Source organism: Diorhabda sublineata, chromosome 5, assembly GCF_026230105.1.
Source record: "Diorhabda sublineata isolate icDioSubl1.1 chromosome 5, icDioSubl1.1, whole genome shotgun sequence".
Lineage (NCBI taxonomy): Eukaryota > Metazoa > Arthropoda > Insecta > Coleoptera > Chrysomelidae > Diorhabda > Diorhabda sublineata.
Window position 1 is genome coordinate 16815082 of NC_079478.1, and position 21262 is coordinate 16836343.

Genomic DNA, 21262 nt, shown 5'->3' on the forward strand with positions numbered 1-21262 from the left:
CGTAAAAGCACGAGATTGTGTTTAATTAACAATAGATTTCAGATGCTCTCATAGATAAAAATGTGTAGCTCAGTCTATTGCCCCTATTCTACTATCATCATTTAGTTATGCTGACGGAAGAAAATAATACATCTGAGCTGGAAATAATAATATTTTTTAAAATCATGTTACAATCTGTATCAATTTGGAACCCACTAAAAGTATTCCCAATGTGACCTTTCCTGAAAGTCGCGAATTTTCATCGATACAGTAGCGACTGTATATTGACACAAGTATTAAAAAAGGTACACTCATCAGCAAAACAAACATTTAACAAAATTTTTGCTTCAGTCATAATAAAAATTTTCACTTTCATGTGCTACGGCTTAAAATAATATTACAAAGTGTTTTTGATACATCAAGCTTTGCAATTATCACCGAATGTGTCACTTTAAATTCAAGCATATATCATTTTTTTATAGTTTGAACCGCTACGGTTATACAAAATTTTCAATACACAGTGTCTGAAAAATGTCACCAAATTAAATTTACTCTATTGCTCTAATCTTCTTAACCCTTCCAAATAATTGTCGTCGTTTTTCTTCTCTACATATACGTATGCGATAACGTCTTAGTCTGACGAAATTTTAGTTATGAAACAAGAAAAAGTCGATGGGAGCCAGATCTGCTGAATACGGTGGGTGATCAACCGATTCGGAGTACGACTTCTGAACTTTTGCCATTGCGATCATCGAAAATGTGAGAAGGTGCGTTGTTCCGATGGGGAAGCATTTCATTGTTCTTCAACTAAGGTCACTTTTTTGCCATCTCCTCCTTCACCTTATCAAGTGATGATTTACTGTTGTTCTACTTGTTTGAATATAGTTGATGAACGCAATATCATGATTATCACCAAAAACAGTTCCTATAAATTTTCCAACTGAGAAAACCGTCTTTACTTTTTTGCAAATCAGGTTCAGCCTTAGAAATTCATTGTCTTTATTTTTTTTCGATTCAGGAGTGTACTAGTGGGTCCAGGTTTTATCAATCAATCAAAATCTGACTTATTTTGCTTAAATCGTATCAATAACGCCTAGAAACTGTTCATTCCAATAAGCTATTGATCGAAAGTAAGAAAATGCTGTACCCAACGCAATCATAATTCTTGAGTCCGTATATCCTTTTATGCCGATACTCTCTTCTATCTCTCTAACCTTAGTCCAATTCTTTTTCTTTTTTAATGGAGTCCTCTTTGATTGATGCTGACTGGGCTAGTTGATCTACTTTCTCTTTTCCTTTTAATCCTGAATTCAATGATATGCATTCGACGGTGGCACAATGATTTTTCTAATTCACTATTTCTGCAGTTATCAATAAGGCAATTGGATTTTTAGTATATAGGTTTTAGATAGTTTGGAGTAAGCTAAGTGTTAATATTATGTAATATTTTGTAACCCATATTTAAATTGATCCTCTCAATATACTTTAGTTGAGAACCAATCTACAAACTCTAAATTTCTATAGATGACGAAATATAGAATACAGCACGTTATTAAATTGACACCTTGTAGAAGTAGTTTTCAGAACATTAGTATTAGGGTTTAGAAAAATAATTATTTCTCACAACAATACAAATTTCTGAAAATTTTGAAACGATTTCTGACTTACTTCCCGCAGATATATCTGCCCTGAGACTGCCGGCATTTGTTATAGCAAGAGCTACATTGGTCCATGATCCTTCAGGAACTGATTTAGTGTACTGAAATATAAATCTTCTTTAGTCTCCTAGCATACTTTGAATATTAAGTTTCATTACTTTGATAATTTATTTCAAAATTAATGACTTATTTCTGTAAACATGTATTTGTTTCAAGACTTTTCTGTCTTAAGAGAAGTGATTAATTATATTTGTGTGATATATGGTACCGAAAACTTTGAATGACTGGAGCTAACGATTTAACAACGAAAGAATGATGTAAAACACTGGATGGGCACAGATGTTTATCATTAGTAAAATGAAGACTTTGCCCTTCATAAATCAAACAAGAATAATAATTTAACGTTGTTTAATCTCTCTATTATTTTAATCAAAGCTCAAAGTAAACAAATTTGATTTGCAGAACAAAACGAAGCGCTACTAGAGTTTTCTATTAGCAAAGCTAACTTAAACTCAAAATTGTTAATCTCCGCGCTTGTTGCTAATTTCCAAATATAAATTGTTAAAACATTAAAAGTTGGTGCGAAGTTCAATATTTGTATAATAAGCGATACTCTGGTCTTAGATTATATATTTCAGATAATGGTTACTCCCAATTAATTATCATGTATATAATTGTGTTAGTTGAATCTAATCTCTAAGTATACTGGAGACGTTTCAAATTTAGGAACACAAATATTCAAATACTTTTGTTTAAGTAAGTTCATACTATTAAAGGAATTCATTATATTGGTTCAACCTAAACTTTCTATTTACTTTCTTAACTAAATTACCAACAATCACCTAAGTAGTGATCCAATTGAATTTTCATTTAATCTTGTTATCTCCTCTTTCAGTATACCATCATGACAACGGCGTTAAAAGATTGAAAGTTCGGATTACACCTTTCTGGTGGCAATAAAAACCATGCAGCGTTGATTATTTTAAAACGTGTTAGAATGATAAAAATAAAAATAAAAATAAAAATAAATTTATCAAATTTAAAATTCTAACTCTTCTTGTTAATTCATATCGTGTATTATCATGTGCTAATAATATTGTATAATTCTTACCTACCTCATAGACCATTGCGTCGGTTACAAAGTTTCCTAAGGCACATTCCCGAACGTAGCAATGTTTTTTGGATAGAGTGACCAAACTGGAGCCAATAACTCTATTCCCTTCCCCGTCTACTTTATCTTTCCATGGTTTCATCTGTTCATTAATTTCTTCGTCTAAAAATGTCAACCTCTATTCATTAATCAATTAAACGATTTTGACTAATCAATAGCTGATCGAAAAAACAGTTAATGACGGGGAAAAAAATTTATTTATTAGATTAAAACTTCGCAGAAATATAAATGAAAAGCTTGTACTCAGTGTTTTAATTTCAATTAATGTAGATATGTATGTAATTTAGAATCTCCTAGTGGATATATTTCTTGCGATGGCACTGGGGATGCTCAGTTTTCATAGCAGAGAAAGAGAGTTCCGTGGTATCTCTCACTTCGAGAGAATGTGAATAGAAGTGTCGTCTTCTACGTAGCACAATATGCATGCTGCATTCTTAACTAAACGTAGCATTATTTATTAAATTATTAAAAAAAATAATTTTAAAACAGAAGAGACTTAAAATCAATAACATTTAGAAGCATTAATAATTCTCAATGAACAAAGATTTCATTCTTTAATTGTTTGAATGAAATTTGGTAATCTTCAAGATTAATTTGTAAAATCAAGCTACTTGCACATTTTCCTGTCAAACTTGAGCCCACTTCCTTTTATCTGCAAGACGTCAACCTAACCACGGACCGTCAGTGCGTTTTCTATAAATCATTTTTTTTTTATTAAATAATTAATTTTCAATAATAGATGAAAAGTTTGCATGAAATTAAGTTAATAGATTTATTGAAAATTGGCAAACTCCATTCAATCAGAAAAACTAACAGAGTGGGTTAAATGAACTAGTAAACGTAGTAAATTAAGTACGTATTTATGGAGCTGCAAAATGAACATGTCTCATTTAAGTTTTAAATTATGTCTAAATAAGTACTCAATTTAACTTTGAACTCTTCACCATTTTCAAATATAGCTTTCATAAAGGTTACTACTATACTAATGAATAATATAATAGATATTTTCTTGTTTGTATTTTCTGTTTCCGGTTTTTATTAAAAAACTTTCTCTTTCTCTAATCTTCTAACATCTACAATTGACATTTGTCAGCTCTTTCGTGATAATGAAGATCATGCAGAATTTTATATTCAAAATACTCATAAAATCTATTAAATTCGGCAACGGAGATGAAATTCCTAAGACGTATGGAAAGGATAACCAGGAAAGATCGTATTATAAACCAGACAATAAGAGCTGAGTTAAAAGTAGAACCCGTATTGGATTTTATAAAAGAGAGGCAACGGAGCTGGTGAGGGCACACACAGAATGACGATTACCAGAGTAGTGAAACAACTATAGCAGGCAAGACCAGAGAACAAAAGAAAAAGAGGAAAACCAAAATTTACCTGGGACAAAACAATCGTAAAAATCTTTGAAGAAAGAAATCTGACGTGGAATGATGCAAAAGAAAAAGCAAAAAATAAAAAAGAATGGTGGAAATTCGTAAATGTACCGGGTGTCCCAATAAGAATGGCTCTCGGCCATATCTCGGGAGCCGTTTATGGTACAGCTAAGGTCCACCGCTAGAGGGCGTAATCAAATACCAAAAATTATAAAATGAATAATTTACAAATTTTGTCTAATTAAGATGCATTTAAACTATAATTATCGTATTCTTCTACAAATTCAGCTTATATTTGATTCTACAAGTTTTAGTCTATCTCTTCAAATTAGAGGTGGAGGGAAGCGGGAACTTTATTATGAAAAAACGCCTGTAAGTCTAGTTCTACTCAACCTATATATGCAAACTATGTTTTTGAAGAGATAGACTAAAACTTGTAAAATCAAATATTAGCTGAATTTCTTGAAGAATACGATAATCATAGCTCAAATGCATCTTAATTAGGCAAAATTATTCATTTTATTATTTTTAGTATTTAATTACGCCCTCTGGCAGTGGACCTACAACTCTGTAAATAATTTCCAGGTTTTTCTCAAGGTCACTTTTATTATAAATTTTTTTTCTCAAACCTGTACTACAAACGGTTCCCGAGATATGGCCCAGAGCCATTTTTATTGGGACACCCAGTACATGTTCCATTTCGGTATTTGGAAGTTTTTATTATCTTTCAATGGTTTTCCAATAATTTAAACATTTTGAACAAAATGTGACCTTAACAATTCAATTTACAATTTTCGATATATCAGTATTGTTACTATGTATTTAAGGGAGTAGATACTGTCAATCGATTCTATGTACATATTTGAATAGTATTTCTCCGATTTGATATATCGTTCTATATAATAATAAAAGAAAAATATTTAACCTTGTGGTGACGAGCTGTCTAAATAAATTGGGGCACCAGACCATTCAACAACTTCTCCAGATTCGTCTAAATATACAGTGATATTTCCAACAAATTTTGTATAGCAAGATGCTTGAGTTACCAAAACATTATGTCCATTTTTACTTTCTATAATAGTTGGATATGGTCCTTGGACTGGATCTGGCCCAGGTGGATTATCTATAAGCGAAAAAATGAAAGTAAAAGTTTAGTAAACGTAACAATAAATCGAACTTAAGTCTATTTATCGAAGAGAAATAGTAAACCAAAACAATGATAATGACGTGAACTTCTTGGGCGACACGCGGCATCGTTTTGGTCTAAATCAGTAGCACCATAAAATACCACAAATGAAAAGCCGCGTGGGAGGGGCAAGTTTATTTTTGTCTGTTGCTTATTTTCTTAAATTGACATGGATACAGTCTATGAAGTTGTTGATATTAGCTATACTTCGCCTAAGAAAAAAGGGAAAAAGTTTAATTTTAACGCTAGCGAAAAACAAATTATTGTGAATATTTATAAACATGAGATCGAGAAAAACACCAAATTTTTCGGAAGTATCTTCTTGAAGTGTCAACCGAGATAAAAACGTTAAAAATATTTTTAATGAATTTGTGTTTATTGAGGTGAAAAATGAGGATTCAATTTATTGTTCACTTTGTATCCAAACTTCACGTTTACATTGTATATTTTTGTGATAATAATTGTGCATAATTATTTATAATTTATATTATCAATCTGTTGAGTGAAACCGCAAATTATTTGGGCACTATTACATGCTCGGGTTTGGCGTTTTCAATTCTGATCACGTGTTTTGGTTTACTTTTGTCCCCGCAAATAGACTTTAATTGATACGGATACGGAAGTTATCTATACATTTCAAGTAATATTAACATTGTTATATGAACATAAAACATACGACCATTTAGACAAAGTAACTATCTTGTAACTAACTAAGGGCGTTATATTTGAATTTATCTATCTATAGACGTAGTAAAATTTTTGGATATCTTATTAAAATAAAAAAAGTTACAACCTGGATATATCGAATTTTTTCGATTCCCCTTGAATTTGCCTTTCCAATGTTATTTTTACCTCTATATATCGAAAAAACGACCCGAAAAACCCCCAATACTCGTTTTTTCAATAAACAAACATAAAGTAAAATGTATGTAAAAAAAACTTTCATCTTGTGATTTGTCACCGACACTGGGCACAGATTTGATACCAGGAAATTACAATACTGCACGCAGACTAGTACTGTGTCAATGTCAATGTTTTAGTCTAAAAGTTAACGTGTTAATGTTTATTTTTTTGTTCGATGGCAAAGCTGTGTGGCTGTAAGCACCGGTGGCAAGAAAAAATGTGACATTGCTAAAGAATTTGGTATACCAGCCACCACAGTGTCTAAAATAATGGAAAATAAGAAAGCAAAGCATCTTCATCAAAATTAATGAAGCTGAATTGTAAGACATCGGAGATGGTGTTCTGCAGTGGTTGAAGCATTGCCGTGATAAAAACCTAACGATAAGTGGATCAATCTTACAAGAAAAAGCTCAATTTGCTCAATAACTTGGTAAAAGTGAAAGTGCCTCTGTGCTAGTAATGGCTGGCTTCAAAATTTTAATAAAAGGAATGAAATTGTTTTCAAAAAGATAACTGGTGAATGTGCAAGTGTCGACAATGAGGTGTGCAAACAATCGAGTGAAAAACTAACTGAACTAACCAAGGGGTATAAAGCAGAGGATATATCCAATACTGACGAGACTGGTCTTTATTAACTGTGCTTACCTGACAAAATCTTAATCTTTAAAGGAGATTCTTGCCATGGAGGGAAAGACAGTTACTGTACTGCTAGGAGGAAATCAAATAGATAGTGTGAAATGTACGCCCTTAATGATTGGCAAAGCACAAAACCCAAGATGTTCCAAATGGATTTGAAGTTTTCCTCTAGATGTCTAGACTATACTGCAAACAAAAAATCTTGGATGAAATCTGAAATTTTTGATCAACGGTTAGCTGCCTGGACAAAGAAATGAAAAAAAAAACAAAATTCTAATATTTATCGATAATTGCACAGCACATGGAGATATCCCAGAGCCCAAAAACATAAAAATTGAATTTCCACTTCCAAATACGACATCGAAGCTACAACCGTTGGATCAAGAGATAATAAAGAATTTTGAAGCTTTTTACAGTAAGGAAGTTGTACACCAGTTCCTTCGTGGTATTGAAGACAATAACCCAAAAGAAATCAATGTCCTCGGCGCCATGTGGATGACTTCAAAGGCTTCGAACAATGTAGCTGAAAAGACAATTGAGAACTTCATCAAAAAAGCGGTTTTAAGCAGCAGAATCAAAATGATGAAGAGGACTGTCCTAACATTATTGATACACCAAATACAATTGAAACTCTCGATAGATGGAACGAAGTTACAAAGACACTGAACGTTGACGGACTTTCATTCGAGGAAATTGTCTCTTCTTGGGCTGATGGGTAAGGAGATCTGAAACTAATTCATTTGAATGTACTCTTCACCCGTTTTGAAAATATCTGTCAAGTAAGTATTTGGGAATATGCCAGCGTTAACCAGCGACTACTTAGAATTGAAAACGTTGTATCTTTATACGTTATTTGTGAAAGATAATTAAGATAAACGACCCATCAGACAATAGATTTTTCCCTCAGTCGGACCAAGAGGTAATCTCTTTTGTTTTATGGGCTTACTCAAAATTAAGCGTTGGTCTAGATCAGGGGTGCTCAAACTTGAACTGCTGGCGATCTACCTCAATATTTTTAGACTACTTACGATCGACTCTGAGAGGCTGCAAGTATATGTGATGCAGGGTTGTCGTACATACACGATACACCCTACCTAGGTAGGTAGGGTGTACCGTAGCATATATAGATATTAGCTTTCTGCACAATATAGGTACATTATTTTAGTCAAGGTTTGGGTTAGGTTTAGTTAGGTTCTTCTCTACAATATCAATGAAAAAACTCATAGTTATTCAAAATTGCGAGTTTATTGGTTGTTACAAAACAAAAGAGTTACATATGGTGTTAAACCTAACTAAAGAGTGGCTTTGGATGTTGAAGCGTGGCACTGCATGTCCTCAGCATACTTTTCATAAGATGGTACGTAACCACTGAGTGCTAATCGCAAGCATGATGACATATGATCGTCAGTTAGTCGATTGCGATATTTTGATTTAATTATCTTCATTTCAGAAAATGCAGACTCACACAAGTAAGTTGACCCAAACAATGCTGTCAGTTGAAGGGCGATTTGCCTTAGATTCGGATATTAATCTTCAGATATAAAACACCAGAAATTTGTATCAAATGCTGTAGCTTTGAGATGTATATCTGATATAATCTGCACCAACTCATTTTCAACAGAACATGAGTTCATATTAAACTGACTTGCTATTTAAGTAGCTAATTCCTCAATGTTTTTACATGAAAAAGGATAACTCATAAATGATGCTATATTTTCCAATTTACTGCAATCATAAAAACGCATTTCGAATTGTCCCAAAATATTTGATAATTCAGCCTCATACGTATCATAATTAAACTGAGGAATCCTTGCTTTCAAAGACGGAAAATGTTTCAGATCCTTTCTTTTCAGTTGATCTATCATAAGTTGCAATTTACTTTTGAATGCGTTTACTGCGCTAATCATCTCAATAATAGTTTTTCCTTTACCTTGAAGCTCCAAGTTAACGATGTTTAAGTGCATTGTGATGTCAGTCAAAAATGCCAAATCAGTCAGCCATTTTTCGTTTTTTAAAATCTGAGTGTCATCACCTCTTTCGTCTAGAAAAGCTGTTATTTCGGGCAATAATTCTTGAAACCTTTGTAGGAACTTTCCGCGACTCAACCACCTGACGTCTGTGTGAAGAACTAAATCAGTGTGTTCAGTTGACTGCCTATCTTCCAACTGCAACTGAAAGAGCCGCCGTTGCAAGCTACGTGCACGGATGGAATTCACAATTTTTGTTGCAATGCCCATAATTTCCTCCGTGTTTAAAACTTTGGAACACAAAACTTGTTGATAATTGATAATGCAATGGAATGTAAAAAATGAAGGTAATTCTTCATTAGCTCGACACAATGCCACAAAACCGTTTTTGTTTCCAGTCATTGCTGGTGCTCCATCGGTTGTAATGCACACACTAATTTATATATTGGTAGCTCGTAGTTTTTTACAAAATTAAAGAAAACTTCATATATATCTTCGCCACGGGTCTTCCCCTTCAGAGGAATGATTGTCAAAAATTCTTCCTTAGTCGACATGTAATTGAATACCATCCGAATAAAAATACACAGCTGGGCAGTGTCTCTCATATCGGTGGATTCGTCGAACTGTAAAGAAAAGTATGTACATTCCATGATATCATGTTTTAGTTTATCTGCGATGTCCTGACTCATGACTTCAATACGCCTTGTGACAGTCGGACGAGATAACTGAAGTTCTCTAATAGCAGACATGATTTCTGTTTTATTTTTAAAATCTCCAAATAAAGTCTCACCCGCTTCAATAAATGCTTCCTTCACCACCGATCCATCTTCGAATGGTTTCTTGTGTTTCGCCAATATATGAGATATTTTAAATGACGCGATCGTAGCAGCTTTTGATTGTTTGGCTGGTCTTGTGAACATGGTTTGTTCTTTTTTCAAACAAAATATAAACTCACTTATTTTTCGTTTTCTTAATTTACTCTGTGGCGGAAAATCCTTTTGATATTTTTTATGAACCGTTTTATGATGCCTCTCTAAGTTACCACGCTTAGGTATTGCAACTGACGCACGACAAATAACACAAATGCACTTATCCTTCACCATACAAAAGAAAAATTCTTCCTCCCAATCCTTATTAAAATGATACGTTTTAGATTTCTTCACTGCACTCATTTTCCACTATTTAATAATAAACTTTGTATCGACGTAGTATCGCTATCAAGTTACAATTCAGAATGACTCCAATTCATGCAAGCGCAACATTTATATCGACGTGAAAGAAAGTCTCGAATGTTCCCGTCAAACGCGTCGCCCGAAACTAGACAGTACAGTCTAGTCTAGAAACAACGCGGCTTTTCTTTGACAAGTGCCGCGCGTTCCTCTGATAAAGCCGTCTTTTGCCGCAAGCAGTGTTATTTTATTACGTGATACTTTTTTGTAGTTTAGTTACCTACCTACTTATTAAAAATTTTTTTCTTCTCGAGATCTACTCAAAAAGCACTCGCCATCGACTGGTCGATCGCGATCGACCGTTTGAGCACCCCTGGTCTAGATAGATTCCGAAGTATTTCACATCTTATGTTTTGGGAATATAAATTTGTTTATAGTAACGATAGTACAAGTATCTTTCTTAATGATGGATGTCACTTATATAAATTTTATCAAGTTAGTACTGCAGACATCTGGTGGCAGTGTCAAGTCATCACTGTCATTATTGATGTTTATAATCACTTCATCAACCACTCTATTTATCATAGATTTTATTTCCTTGATTCCCTCTCACTGTTTTCTCACAAAGCAATTTCCAGTGCTCTCTAGAAAATTGTTGAATAATGCATTCACGGGTTTTATTTTGTTTTTAACTGCACGTAACTTCATTGCTATTCACATCAATTCCGTCGGATTGAAAATAATTTAACGTAATACTCCATTCAAAGAATCGTTTCTTCGATATAAATAATGTACCGTCTTTTCGCAATTTTTCACCTCATTAACCTAAAAAACTCAACGCAAATGTTTTATTTTGTTATAATTATGGCTTTTTCCAACGGAAACCTATTTGCTCTATATTATTTTTAAGGTTTTCATAATTCCCATTAAACTATATTTTTCATAAATTTTTGATGAATTTTTTTAGCGTCATTACTTATTTTAATCTTTTTTCTTTAAGATTATAAATTGATGGATTCAATATTAAGTAAATTCTTTTATTAGATAATAGAATTATTAAACCTTCGGTTACACGCCAACTGCAATGTCGCGACTTTGGCTACTAAAATTTTAGTTCTTTACTTTACTTTGGAAAAATATGTTCAATAACTATAAATTCAATGTAAAGATTAGTACAACTGACTTCTGTTAAAAGGGAGGAAAATCCTAAATATTTTTTTCTGCGATTAGGTGGGTGGAATTTACAGGTTCAAAAACCCAATGATACAGATGTATTTTGCACAGCAAATTCTACCTTACAATAAAAATATTTGTTAAAATCCGAATTCCTCTTTACTATCATTTCTAAGTGAGACTCTATAGTCTCTATAGTATCTAAAATCTACAAAGCTTCTGAAATTTTGTAGACATTTGTCATAACATGGCTAAAGTTTTTGTATGCATTCTTCTTAGAAGGTTGCCTATATTTTCAACCATGTGCTAACATGTTCTTTCAGTTCGTCATCATCGTTGAAGTGTTGATCATGAAGTAAAGATTTCAGGTGCAAGAAGAGTTGAAAATCACTATTAGAGGGTTCTGAAGTATATGGATGATAATCAAATACATCCGAGCCAAATTGGAGTAGAAGCTTTTTATTCACATTCGCTATGTGAGGTTGAGCATTTTCGTGAAAAAAAGACAATGACTTTTGATAGTGTTCCTTGGTACTTGTCCTGCATTCCATTGCAGAATTTCTTAATGGTCTCGCAGTAGACATGTGTATTGATTGCTTGTCCTCGTGGTATGAAATCAATTAGCAAAATGTTTTTCTGTCCCACAAAACGATGCACATCAGTTTTCAAAATTTCAAGATTTGTTTAGCCTTTAATTGCGTGAACCACTTCATCAGTAACCAAAACGGGCATACACGTCGTTCATAGTGCACTTGATCACGTCCTTCATTGAACAAACTGTCCATCTGCTCACTCATAGAATTTTGCTCCTAAATCTCTCATATTTGTCGATAAATTTCAATTATTTTTACTTTCAACATTTAGAAAATGAATCACAAATCGGATTTCACCAGCAGTGGCATTTTCAATTAAGCTTAACATCACTGAGAACATACGGCAACATCGATTTGAAAATGTCGTACCTTTCTTCTGCTTGAGTCAGGGTAACTGACACTGATTTAAAAACAAACGAAAGTTATACTATGGATATACCTCGTATAATGATTTTTTATCGGGTAAATTGTTTCGTTTTTATATTTTTATGCTCCTTAAGTAAAATAAATAAATGGATTGATATTGTGATGTTTTCAAACGAACATCTGTTTTTATTATTGTGATGAATTTACCCTTCTTTTTCTCCAATCGAAAAGACTAGATTCAATTTACTTCTATTTGTTTTATATTAAATAATGCTCTGATTCCATTAGAGAGGAAATCAACTGGAAACACCAAGGGATCAGATTAATACCCTAGCTAAATTATTAGAAATCGACCAACAGATTATAAATAATAATTCAACTGTAGAGAAATTACTGGATTGTAATATTACTATAGACAAGCCGAAAATGCTTTGGCAAATAATCTGATGAAATGTTTAGTTTTATTCAACAATTAAACGTCATTTGTTCAATGCATTCGGGTAACATTAAACATTTTCATAAAAAGACTCATTATTAATCAAGAAATTTTACAATGAACCATACAATTTAAAAGTATGTAATATTCTGTTCTTTATATCTTCTGATCAATTATGTTTATTTTTGAAATTCTTCGATTGTTGTAGAGAAAATAAATAAAGAAATAATATTATTTTCCAAAAATGTCAAATGTCTTCTTTGTTGGGTAAAAATAGGTTTTCTGTCTGAGCAGCCCTGTGGCTGCAAAAAATATAATCTTTTATAAGTTTCATACCCGTCAGATTGGTTCGTTACATCAAAGACTAATTTTCTATTTTCTTCTTGTGTGACTAGCATATTTCCGAGTTTCTGCCACCCAATACATCAAATATTAATACTACCTTTGGATATTTGCTTCAAATACTCAGATAACTTGCAAAGCTACAAATTTTAATATTTTTATTTGCCATTAAAGGTTTATATTTAGAACGGCAATGATTTGTCTTAATTTTAGATCTCTCTCAATTGAAATTTCGTTTGAAAACAGATAAAATCTTGACGTTTCGACCTACATCGGTCTTTATCAAAATATTTAGAGTACTGAGAGATTGGATGTATCATTAAAGTACGTCAACACCACAATTTTGTCATCTTCCTCAAAAATTAGTAATATTTTTATTTTTTGTCATATGAGTATCTACATTCTCTCTGTTCTTTCAGTACTTTTTGCAAGATCGAGAAATTTTTCAAATATTGTTCAACTGCCTATTCTTGACTTGGATAAATTGAACATTTGAATACTTATCTGTCTAATAGCAAACAAACAAACAAAAATAATAACAAGGTGATGTAATGGTAATATGAAAATTAAAAATTGATGAATCAAATAGAAAAAATATTCAGTAATCAAATCAATATGTATATATAGATAAATACCCTCAGACGACTATACTCTCGCCCTCTTAGTCGTTTACTTAGTACCCTTCATAGAAATTTTAGAGTGCAAAACCGAATGAAGCAACCCGTCAGCTGATTTCAATTGCCCACGTGTATAAAAAAGATAAGCTGATTTTAAGTTGATTACACTTTTTGAAAGGAAAAACATCGTTGATTGATCAGTGTACGCAATATTGTCCACAAACTAAGTTGTATGAACACTAGATCCCAAAATAGGCAGATATACATGAAAACATGACAAAAGTTAGAATAAACGAAGGTATAATAAAGCTTTATTGATGGTCGCATGTATTACTAGTAGAGTGGAAGCAACAACCCATTAATGATTGCCAGTGATTTCTGGAATTATCAGACAAAATCAAGCTAAAGACATTTTGTATTGACAGTAACGATGGAAATATATTGAAACATCGTTGAACAAAGCATCTTAAATCATAGAAAAGAGCTGGCAAATTCTTCACATCAAGTATAACCACTTAAAAAGAACATATAGATAACGGAATATATTAATCAGCTTCACGGTTTCAGCAGAGAGTTTGGTTTTCCTGTTATCTAACCAACTGTTAACCGTGAATTAAATTTAAGACATACTTTTTCGACTCTTCTTGTTTGGAGATTTTTAGCTTCCTAACGAGCTCTTGATCTATCTAGTGATCTCCGAGTGTTTGGTTTCTGATTTTATGCCCAACTGTTTCCTGGCATTCTTTCTGCATGAATTACTGGTTCTTCTCTAATATCCTGACTTCTCATTCTATCTCTGAGGCTCAATCATTTAATTATGTACCTTGGAGCCATAAGTCCAATTTCACTGATTCCTGAATATTTTTTCAATCTATATCGAGCCATAAAAAAAGTAGTGGAAAAATTAATTTTAAAAATATAATAATAATTATGGAAAATTAAGTACTTTTATTATACAGAGCCACAGAAACGAAAGCTAAATTTACAATAATAACTAATAAACTCAACGAGCTTCTATCTTCCATAGCTCTGGACTTTAAACTATACTATCTTTGACAACCCTAACAATACGAGGATGGTCCCAGAAGTACCTATCCTGACCTAAATATGGCGGTAGTTGCTTGCAAAATACCCCTGTATTAGAATACAATCTATACAGCATTAAAGTTTGAAGACGACACGTTGGTTGGTATTTGTTTGGAAGCCATCAATAGTGAATGTTTTCAGTGAATTTGTGAACATGGAAAACATTGGTCATCGTTATATGATACAATAAATACTGAAAACCGGCTCCAAAGAAGGCAAAGACCGTTCCATCTGCAGGCAAGGTCATTTCCTTACAAAGGAAAAACTATCAAGGGCGAGTATTATACGAGCTTATTGTAACATTTGAGCAAAAACGGCCGCATTTGACTAAGAAGAAAGTGTTTTTTCATCCAGTCAATGCTCCAGCTTACACCTCGGTTATTGCAATGGCCAAAATTAATAAATCAAAGTTTGAATTGCTACCTCAAGCACTCTAAACGCCATATTTAGCCCCCTCAGATTATTTTCTGTTCCCAGATGTGATATCGGCAGTTATTGAATATTTTGAGGAGCTTGACGATTCTTATCATAAAAAGGTTATCGAACTTACTGAACATAGCTGGTAAAAATGTATGGAGGTAAAAGGAGATTACGTTGAAAAATAAACATATTTTTTCCCAAAAGTTTTGTGTTTTCTTCGTTGGGCCAGGGATTGAAATGGCAACTTATCTTTACTCATAGGAAGTCCAGGAGTTGATAAAAAAAGAAACCAATAAATTAAAAAAACTAGAATAAATATAAAGTCAATCAATGTCACATGCTGAAAAAGAGCTTGACTTTCCTGAAAAGAAAATTTTAAAGGGTTGAAGCAACAATTGATATGTTCTTCATTTATGGGAATTAAAAGCTCAGTTCTAATGATTTCTTAAGAAAGTATTCTGTTATAAAAATTTGTGACAACAAGAAGGAAGTAATTATGTTAGTATATAAAATAAATCATTATCAAGTTCAAATTGTGAATTCTAATTTCCAGCCACAATAACGTGAGCGCAATATATTCCCATTTTTAGAGGAAATCGTATTTTTCAAAATTATTCTCAATGAATACAGTGCTAATGAATTGATGTCCACGTTGTTATTACTTAAAAAAAAGTGAGTTCTGAGGGCTTTTGAGTTTCCTATAAAGTTCTTTATTTTGACTTATGTTCAACTAACTTTCAAGTATAGAATTGCTCCTGGTTTTTCCATTTTAGTTGTCTTTGTATACTTATCAAATTATTTCTCCAAATCATTTCTCTCAAAAGTAATAAGAATGTCAACCTACTACCTTCAATATATACCCCCGTTATCTCTACAATGCCCGATGCGAACCTTCCAATGTTTGATACAGCACTGGACTTTTTCTGTCTGTTTTATCAGGACCCATTGGGTTTTTTCTTTAAAAAATGTTATTAGTATTAGTACAAACATTATCACGAGATACTGTTGAATAATTATATATAGATGAATACAACTTTTGATCGACTTTTGTCACGTTTTTGTTAATATTATTCCCCTATCTCCAAGATTGAATTATTTTTTTAAATATGACGGTAAATTAGAAATTGTGTAATGATTTAATTATGATTACTTCCAGGAATGTAGGAGACTGGCCTCCACGAGATAATATTCACCAAATTCAATATATGTTAACAATAAATCTCTAATTAATCCAGGAAATGTAATTTTACCACGATTTCACATCGGATGAGAGTTAATTAAAAGTTTTGTAAAAGTCTGCTCTCGAATATTAAACAACCGTCTTTGTTAATCTTTCTAAAGCTAAAATTAAAGTAGGAAGACATTAAGTCTTCTCACTATAAAACGGTGGGACGATTTCTCCTTCCGTGTTTTACATAAGTCGGCGATATCCAGTTTCAACAACTCATTTCTAGTATACTTTGCGTGAGAGGGAACGACAGTATTTGGATGGAATATAATTCAAAATGAATCCAAATGTAGGATTTATAAATCATCAGAAATACCATAACAATACATTTTTCGAATCATTACAAATTTACTTGGTGAAGAATAAAACTAAATAAAGCTTTTCTCCAAAACAGCTTATTGCAACATCCATTCTATATAACCCCTCTTGCTTAATTTAGGTTCAAATATGTCAAATCTGACATTTCCGTCATAAAGTTTCACATTTCTAATGGTGAACAAACTCAGAACGTGTTGTTATACGAGTATTACTTGAGTTGTTTACAGATACTTGGAACATTAATCTACTTATGGGATTCAATCGCGAACATTTTCGTGCAATGATCGATGCTGTCCGTAAAGATCGTCATGTAACACACCGTGAATGTGAGGCATACTTGGGCATTAGATCCACTAGTATAAATTCGATATTGCATGAACATTTGGCTGTCAAAAAGATTTGTTCGTGTTGGATACCGCATAATTTGGCAATAGCTTAAACCAAAGCTCGTGTTATTGATGCAAAAAATGTTGAAAAAATTCAATCGTCGCTTCTACATCTATGAAAGGGATATATCGCCACCGTTCAATTAGAGCAACAGATAATAGTCGATTCTGATAGATACAACAACGCTTGTCAGACGTGTTCGAAAAAATCAAGGAAACCAATCGCAAGAGACGAATCATTCTCCATCACGACAATGCGAGCTCTCACACATCAGTGCAAAGAAAAACGTTTATGAACAGTCAAAACATCGAATTGATGGGTCATCCGCCCTACAGTCCTTGTTTGCCACCCAATGATTTCGTCTTATTCCATCAGATCAAAAATAAATTGCGAGATCTACACCTGAAAAATCGGCTGACGCATTGAAATCATATGTTTTGGAGATATCTCAATGGGAATGGAGGAAATGCTTTGACAATTCGTTCAATGCATGCATAAGCTCATTTATCTTAATGGAAAATATTTTGAAAAACAATACAAACATATCCAATTCTAAATATTTGTTTATATTAGTCTATTTCGAAATTTAAGTAGCAACCCTCGTAGTCTCATACCTATGTTATTTTGTCAAAATTCCATCCCATTCAATCAAACCGGGTACGCAAGTGAGAGCATGACTATTTATTTCGAAAAATAGAAGTTTGTGCAATTTGCTTGAAAATATGTGTTTGGTTTTTTGAATCAAACAACAGGTGCAAATATGTTAGGGAATTTATTGTTTTGATTCAATAGATGGGGCGGTTCAGGAAAATCTGATGTAATGCAATCGACAATTCAATAATATCAATGAATCACTATCGAATTCTTGTTCTTAATGGAAATGAATATATTCATAGTTGGAGACTCTATAATAAAAAGCAAGTTTTCGTACCTCCAGTCCACAAGAAGGAATGCGAATGTGCTCCAACAATCAAACTTATTTTTTCGGATGCATTTTGTGCTATTTTTTTGTCAACATCGTATCCAGAATGAGATAGAACTATAACAGTGTAGACGTTTTCTTCTTTTACAAGTCGGTCAGCTTCAGCATTCACACTTGCAGATTCATCATGAAATACAAGTTTTCCAGTGCTGGAAAGGTTCTAAAATAAATTAATCTCGATATCATATGACTATAATATGATAAGTTCATAACCATAATGCACAACGTAAATCTAAAGATTGATTACGAGGAACGAAAGGAACTTTTAAACGTTTTTAATGATTTTGAAAGTATATAACTCTCTCGAACTCATTTGACGTTAGGTCATTTATTTATAATAATTTTTCTTCTAATTTTATTCTACAGTGCTTTCAAATTGACTGTATATATCAACTATTTTCTCATACATTCATAGAATTTTTTCCAATATTCATCAAATTGTACATAAGTATTCATGATAACAGATTTTTCAGTTATAGTTTCTTTAAGACCAACTTTTATTCAAATTTCTGTAGCTATATGTACACAATATACTTTTTCAACTTTATTATCATCTGCATCTATCAGTTGAATCATTCTTGAATGCCAAAATTTACCCTTGTAGCAAAAAAATATCTTTCGGAGGAAATCATTTTAAATTTCTAGCCTATGCCAGATATTAGAAAATTTTGGAACCAGCCGACTTGATGAATATTGGAAATGCTTACAATAAGTCCAAAACATCCAGTAGTAGATACATCATCACTTACCGCACAATCTGCAGTTAAAACTCCTACAATACCAATTTTTTTGCCATTTCTTTCAATGACAACACTTTTCTTGTAAGTACCTTGAATACTGGGCTCTAAACTATCGTCGATATTTGAAACAATTATGGGATGTTTTAAAGCTTTAATATATGGCACAATACCATCGATTCCATCATCAAATTCGTGATTTCCGAGGACCTTAAATATGAAAAATGAATTGATTACGACAGATTTCACGAAGCTATTTAGTTTTTATACAGTGCTACTAATTTAAATTGGAAGCATATATTAAATTTGCAGTTATTTATCGATTTTATTAAATAATGTCGATGCAATAAATATACGTTTTGTTATCAAGAAATAGAGATATGATCATAATAAACATCTTCGCCACAATTCAAAATGCTCACAAATTTTGACAAAATTAAAATTTAATGATAACAAAGTTATGAGGACATTTGAAACTTCCTAAGGTGACAGTTACAGAAGAATACCTACTATTAATAGATGGCAATGGTAATTATTCTTTGATCTCAATAATTCCTATAATCAATTGCCAGTGGAGGAAAATATATTGTAAGCAATATTGAAAGAATCGATTTACATTTAATGCTACGCATAATTCATGTATTACATCAGTAACATAATTTGCATACATTTGTGATTTTATTAGGTAGATATTTTATAAAATAAGATGATTCAATGCAAGATTTGCAGATCCCGCTAGTGTTCATAGATATAAGGAAACTACAAAACTTTTTAGAAGAATCATTGCTTGAATTATCACCTATATCAGGTCAATTTTGTAATCAATGGATTCACAAATTGGAGTCAGTCTTTTGGATTGCTCCCAAAAAATCAACGAATTTATCATCCTCCGTCGTGGAATGTCGACTGCACAAATGTTTCTTCAGCTTAGAAGATATCCTGAAATCGCATACAGCCAAACAAAGAGAATTTTTTTATTGTGAAAATTAAACTGTTCACTTTGTAGTGCCTTATCACATTGCATTATCGTGATGCAACATGATGCAACTGCAGATAAACAATTTGTAGTCTGCCAGTTTGCTGTAACTTTACATTGTCTCAATTGATTGTACGAGGATTGTCTCATAAGTATCTGGCCCAACAAAAAAAAAACACCAAAATATTGGAATATAGTTCCATATACTTTTCCCAGCGATGTTCAATAAGTTCGATACCCTCTTTATAATAAAAATCGTCAAGCTCCTCAAAATAGTCAACAACTGTCGGAATCACCTAGTCATTGTTGGAAAGTCTTTGACCACCGAGCCATTATTTCAAATCTCGGAACAGAGTGCATGAGGTAGCAATTCAAACTTTAATTCATTAATTTATGATATTGTAATAACGGTTGTGTTAGCTGGTGCATTGTCTTGAGGAAAAAACACTTTATTCTTAGCCAAATGTGACCGTTTTCTTTGATTTTCACAAATAATTTGCATAATACTCGCCGCTGATAGTTTTTTTCTTTCAAGATAGTCAATGAAAATTATTCCGTCTAAAATTTCAGTTAACTTGCGATGTACCTCACTTTTTGAAAAGCCTACTATGTCTAATAGCTAGCTTACTCTCAGTCGACAATCATCCAGTACCGCTTTGTGTGTTGCTAGTTTCGAAGGCCTTGTTTATACTCTGCTATCCAATATTTTACTGTTGGTAACGAAGAAGCAGTCTCACCCAGGGAAAAATCTAGTTCAGCTTTCATATTGGTTGAGCTGATGCCTTTCAAATAGAAGTATTGTATCACACAACGTATACCAATTTTTTCCATGTTTATAAATTCACTGAAAACGTTCACTATTGATGGCTGCCAAACAAATACTAAGTAACAAACATATAGATTATGTACTTTCTGATATAGTGCCATTTTTCAACAACTACCGCCATCTCTAGGTCAGGCCAGGTACTTCTGGAACAATCGTCGTAGATTTTCTTATATCACAAGCCCCACTTTCTCAAAGTTGTTTCCAGAAGTAATTTAAGAAGAAGGCCTACTGGCACGTGCCTTATTCTAAATTATTTTATTAATAATACTGATACCATTTTATGGAATTACATTATAAATTTGAATGTTTATTGAAACAATAAAATTGAAATCTTTGATATCGAATTTTTTAAAAACATTTCATGAGGGCCGCACATCAAAACGACGTTTATGCATTTAAAGGGAATATTTGAACAGCAGAGCTTTTAAAAAAATATGGTTTTCACTAATTAAGTAAATTTATTGCCGGAACTTACGGATCCATTCAATCGCTACAGGTAAATTGCTCTCCGGGATTTGATATTCGAACCAAAAGTAAAAACAAATGGTTGCACCCCACTTTGACTAGTTTATTATTCAAAAGCAACATTTATATATTTATACTTATAGCATTTATGTCTTTGCAAATGGTACATCAAAACTTTGTATTTTTACATACGTTTCGGTTTAATATTCTTTTAACTTTTCAATGAACACATATATGGAGAGATGTGTTGAATTTA

The 21262-nt window shown here is 32.5% G+C and overlaps 2 protein-coding genes across 3 annotated transcripts in view; one reads left to right on the forward strand and one right to left on the reverse strand.

Annotated features, from left to right (window-relative positions):
* LOC130444764 (octopamine receptor beta-2R-like) overlaps window positions 1-21262 on the forward strand; it is a 208267-nt gene that overhangs the window by 72548 nt on the left and 114457 nt on the right. The window lies entirely within an intron of this gene.
* LOC130444763 (apyrase-like) overlaps window positions 1-21262 on the reverse strand; it is a 33371-nt gene that overhangs the window by 1045 nt on the left and 11064 nt on the right. The window contains exons 3-7 of the mRNA XM_056780047.1: window positions 18752-18949; window positions 17952-18162; window positions 5119-5316; window positions 2753-2910; window positions 1648-1738 (exon numbers count right to left, since the gene is read on the reverse strand). Coding sequence (XP_056636025.1) covers window positions 1648-1738; window positions 2753-2910; window positions 5119-5316; window positions 17952-18162; window positions 18752-18949 — 856 coding nt within the window. The remainder of the gene's footprint in view (window positions 1-1647; window positions 1739-2752; window positions 2911-5118; window positions 5317-17951; window positions 18163-18751; window positions 18950-21262) is intronic.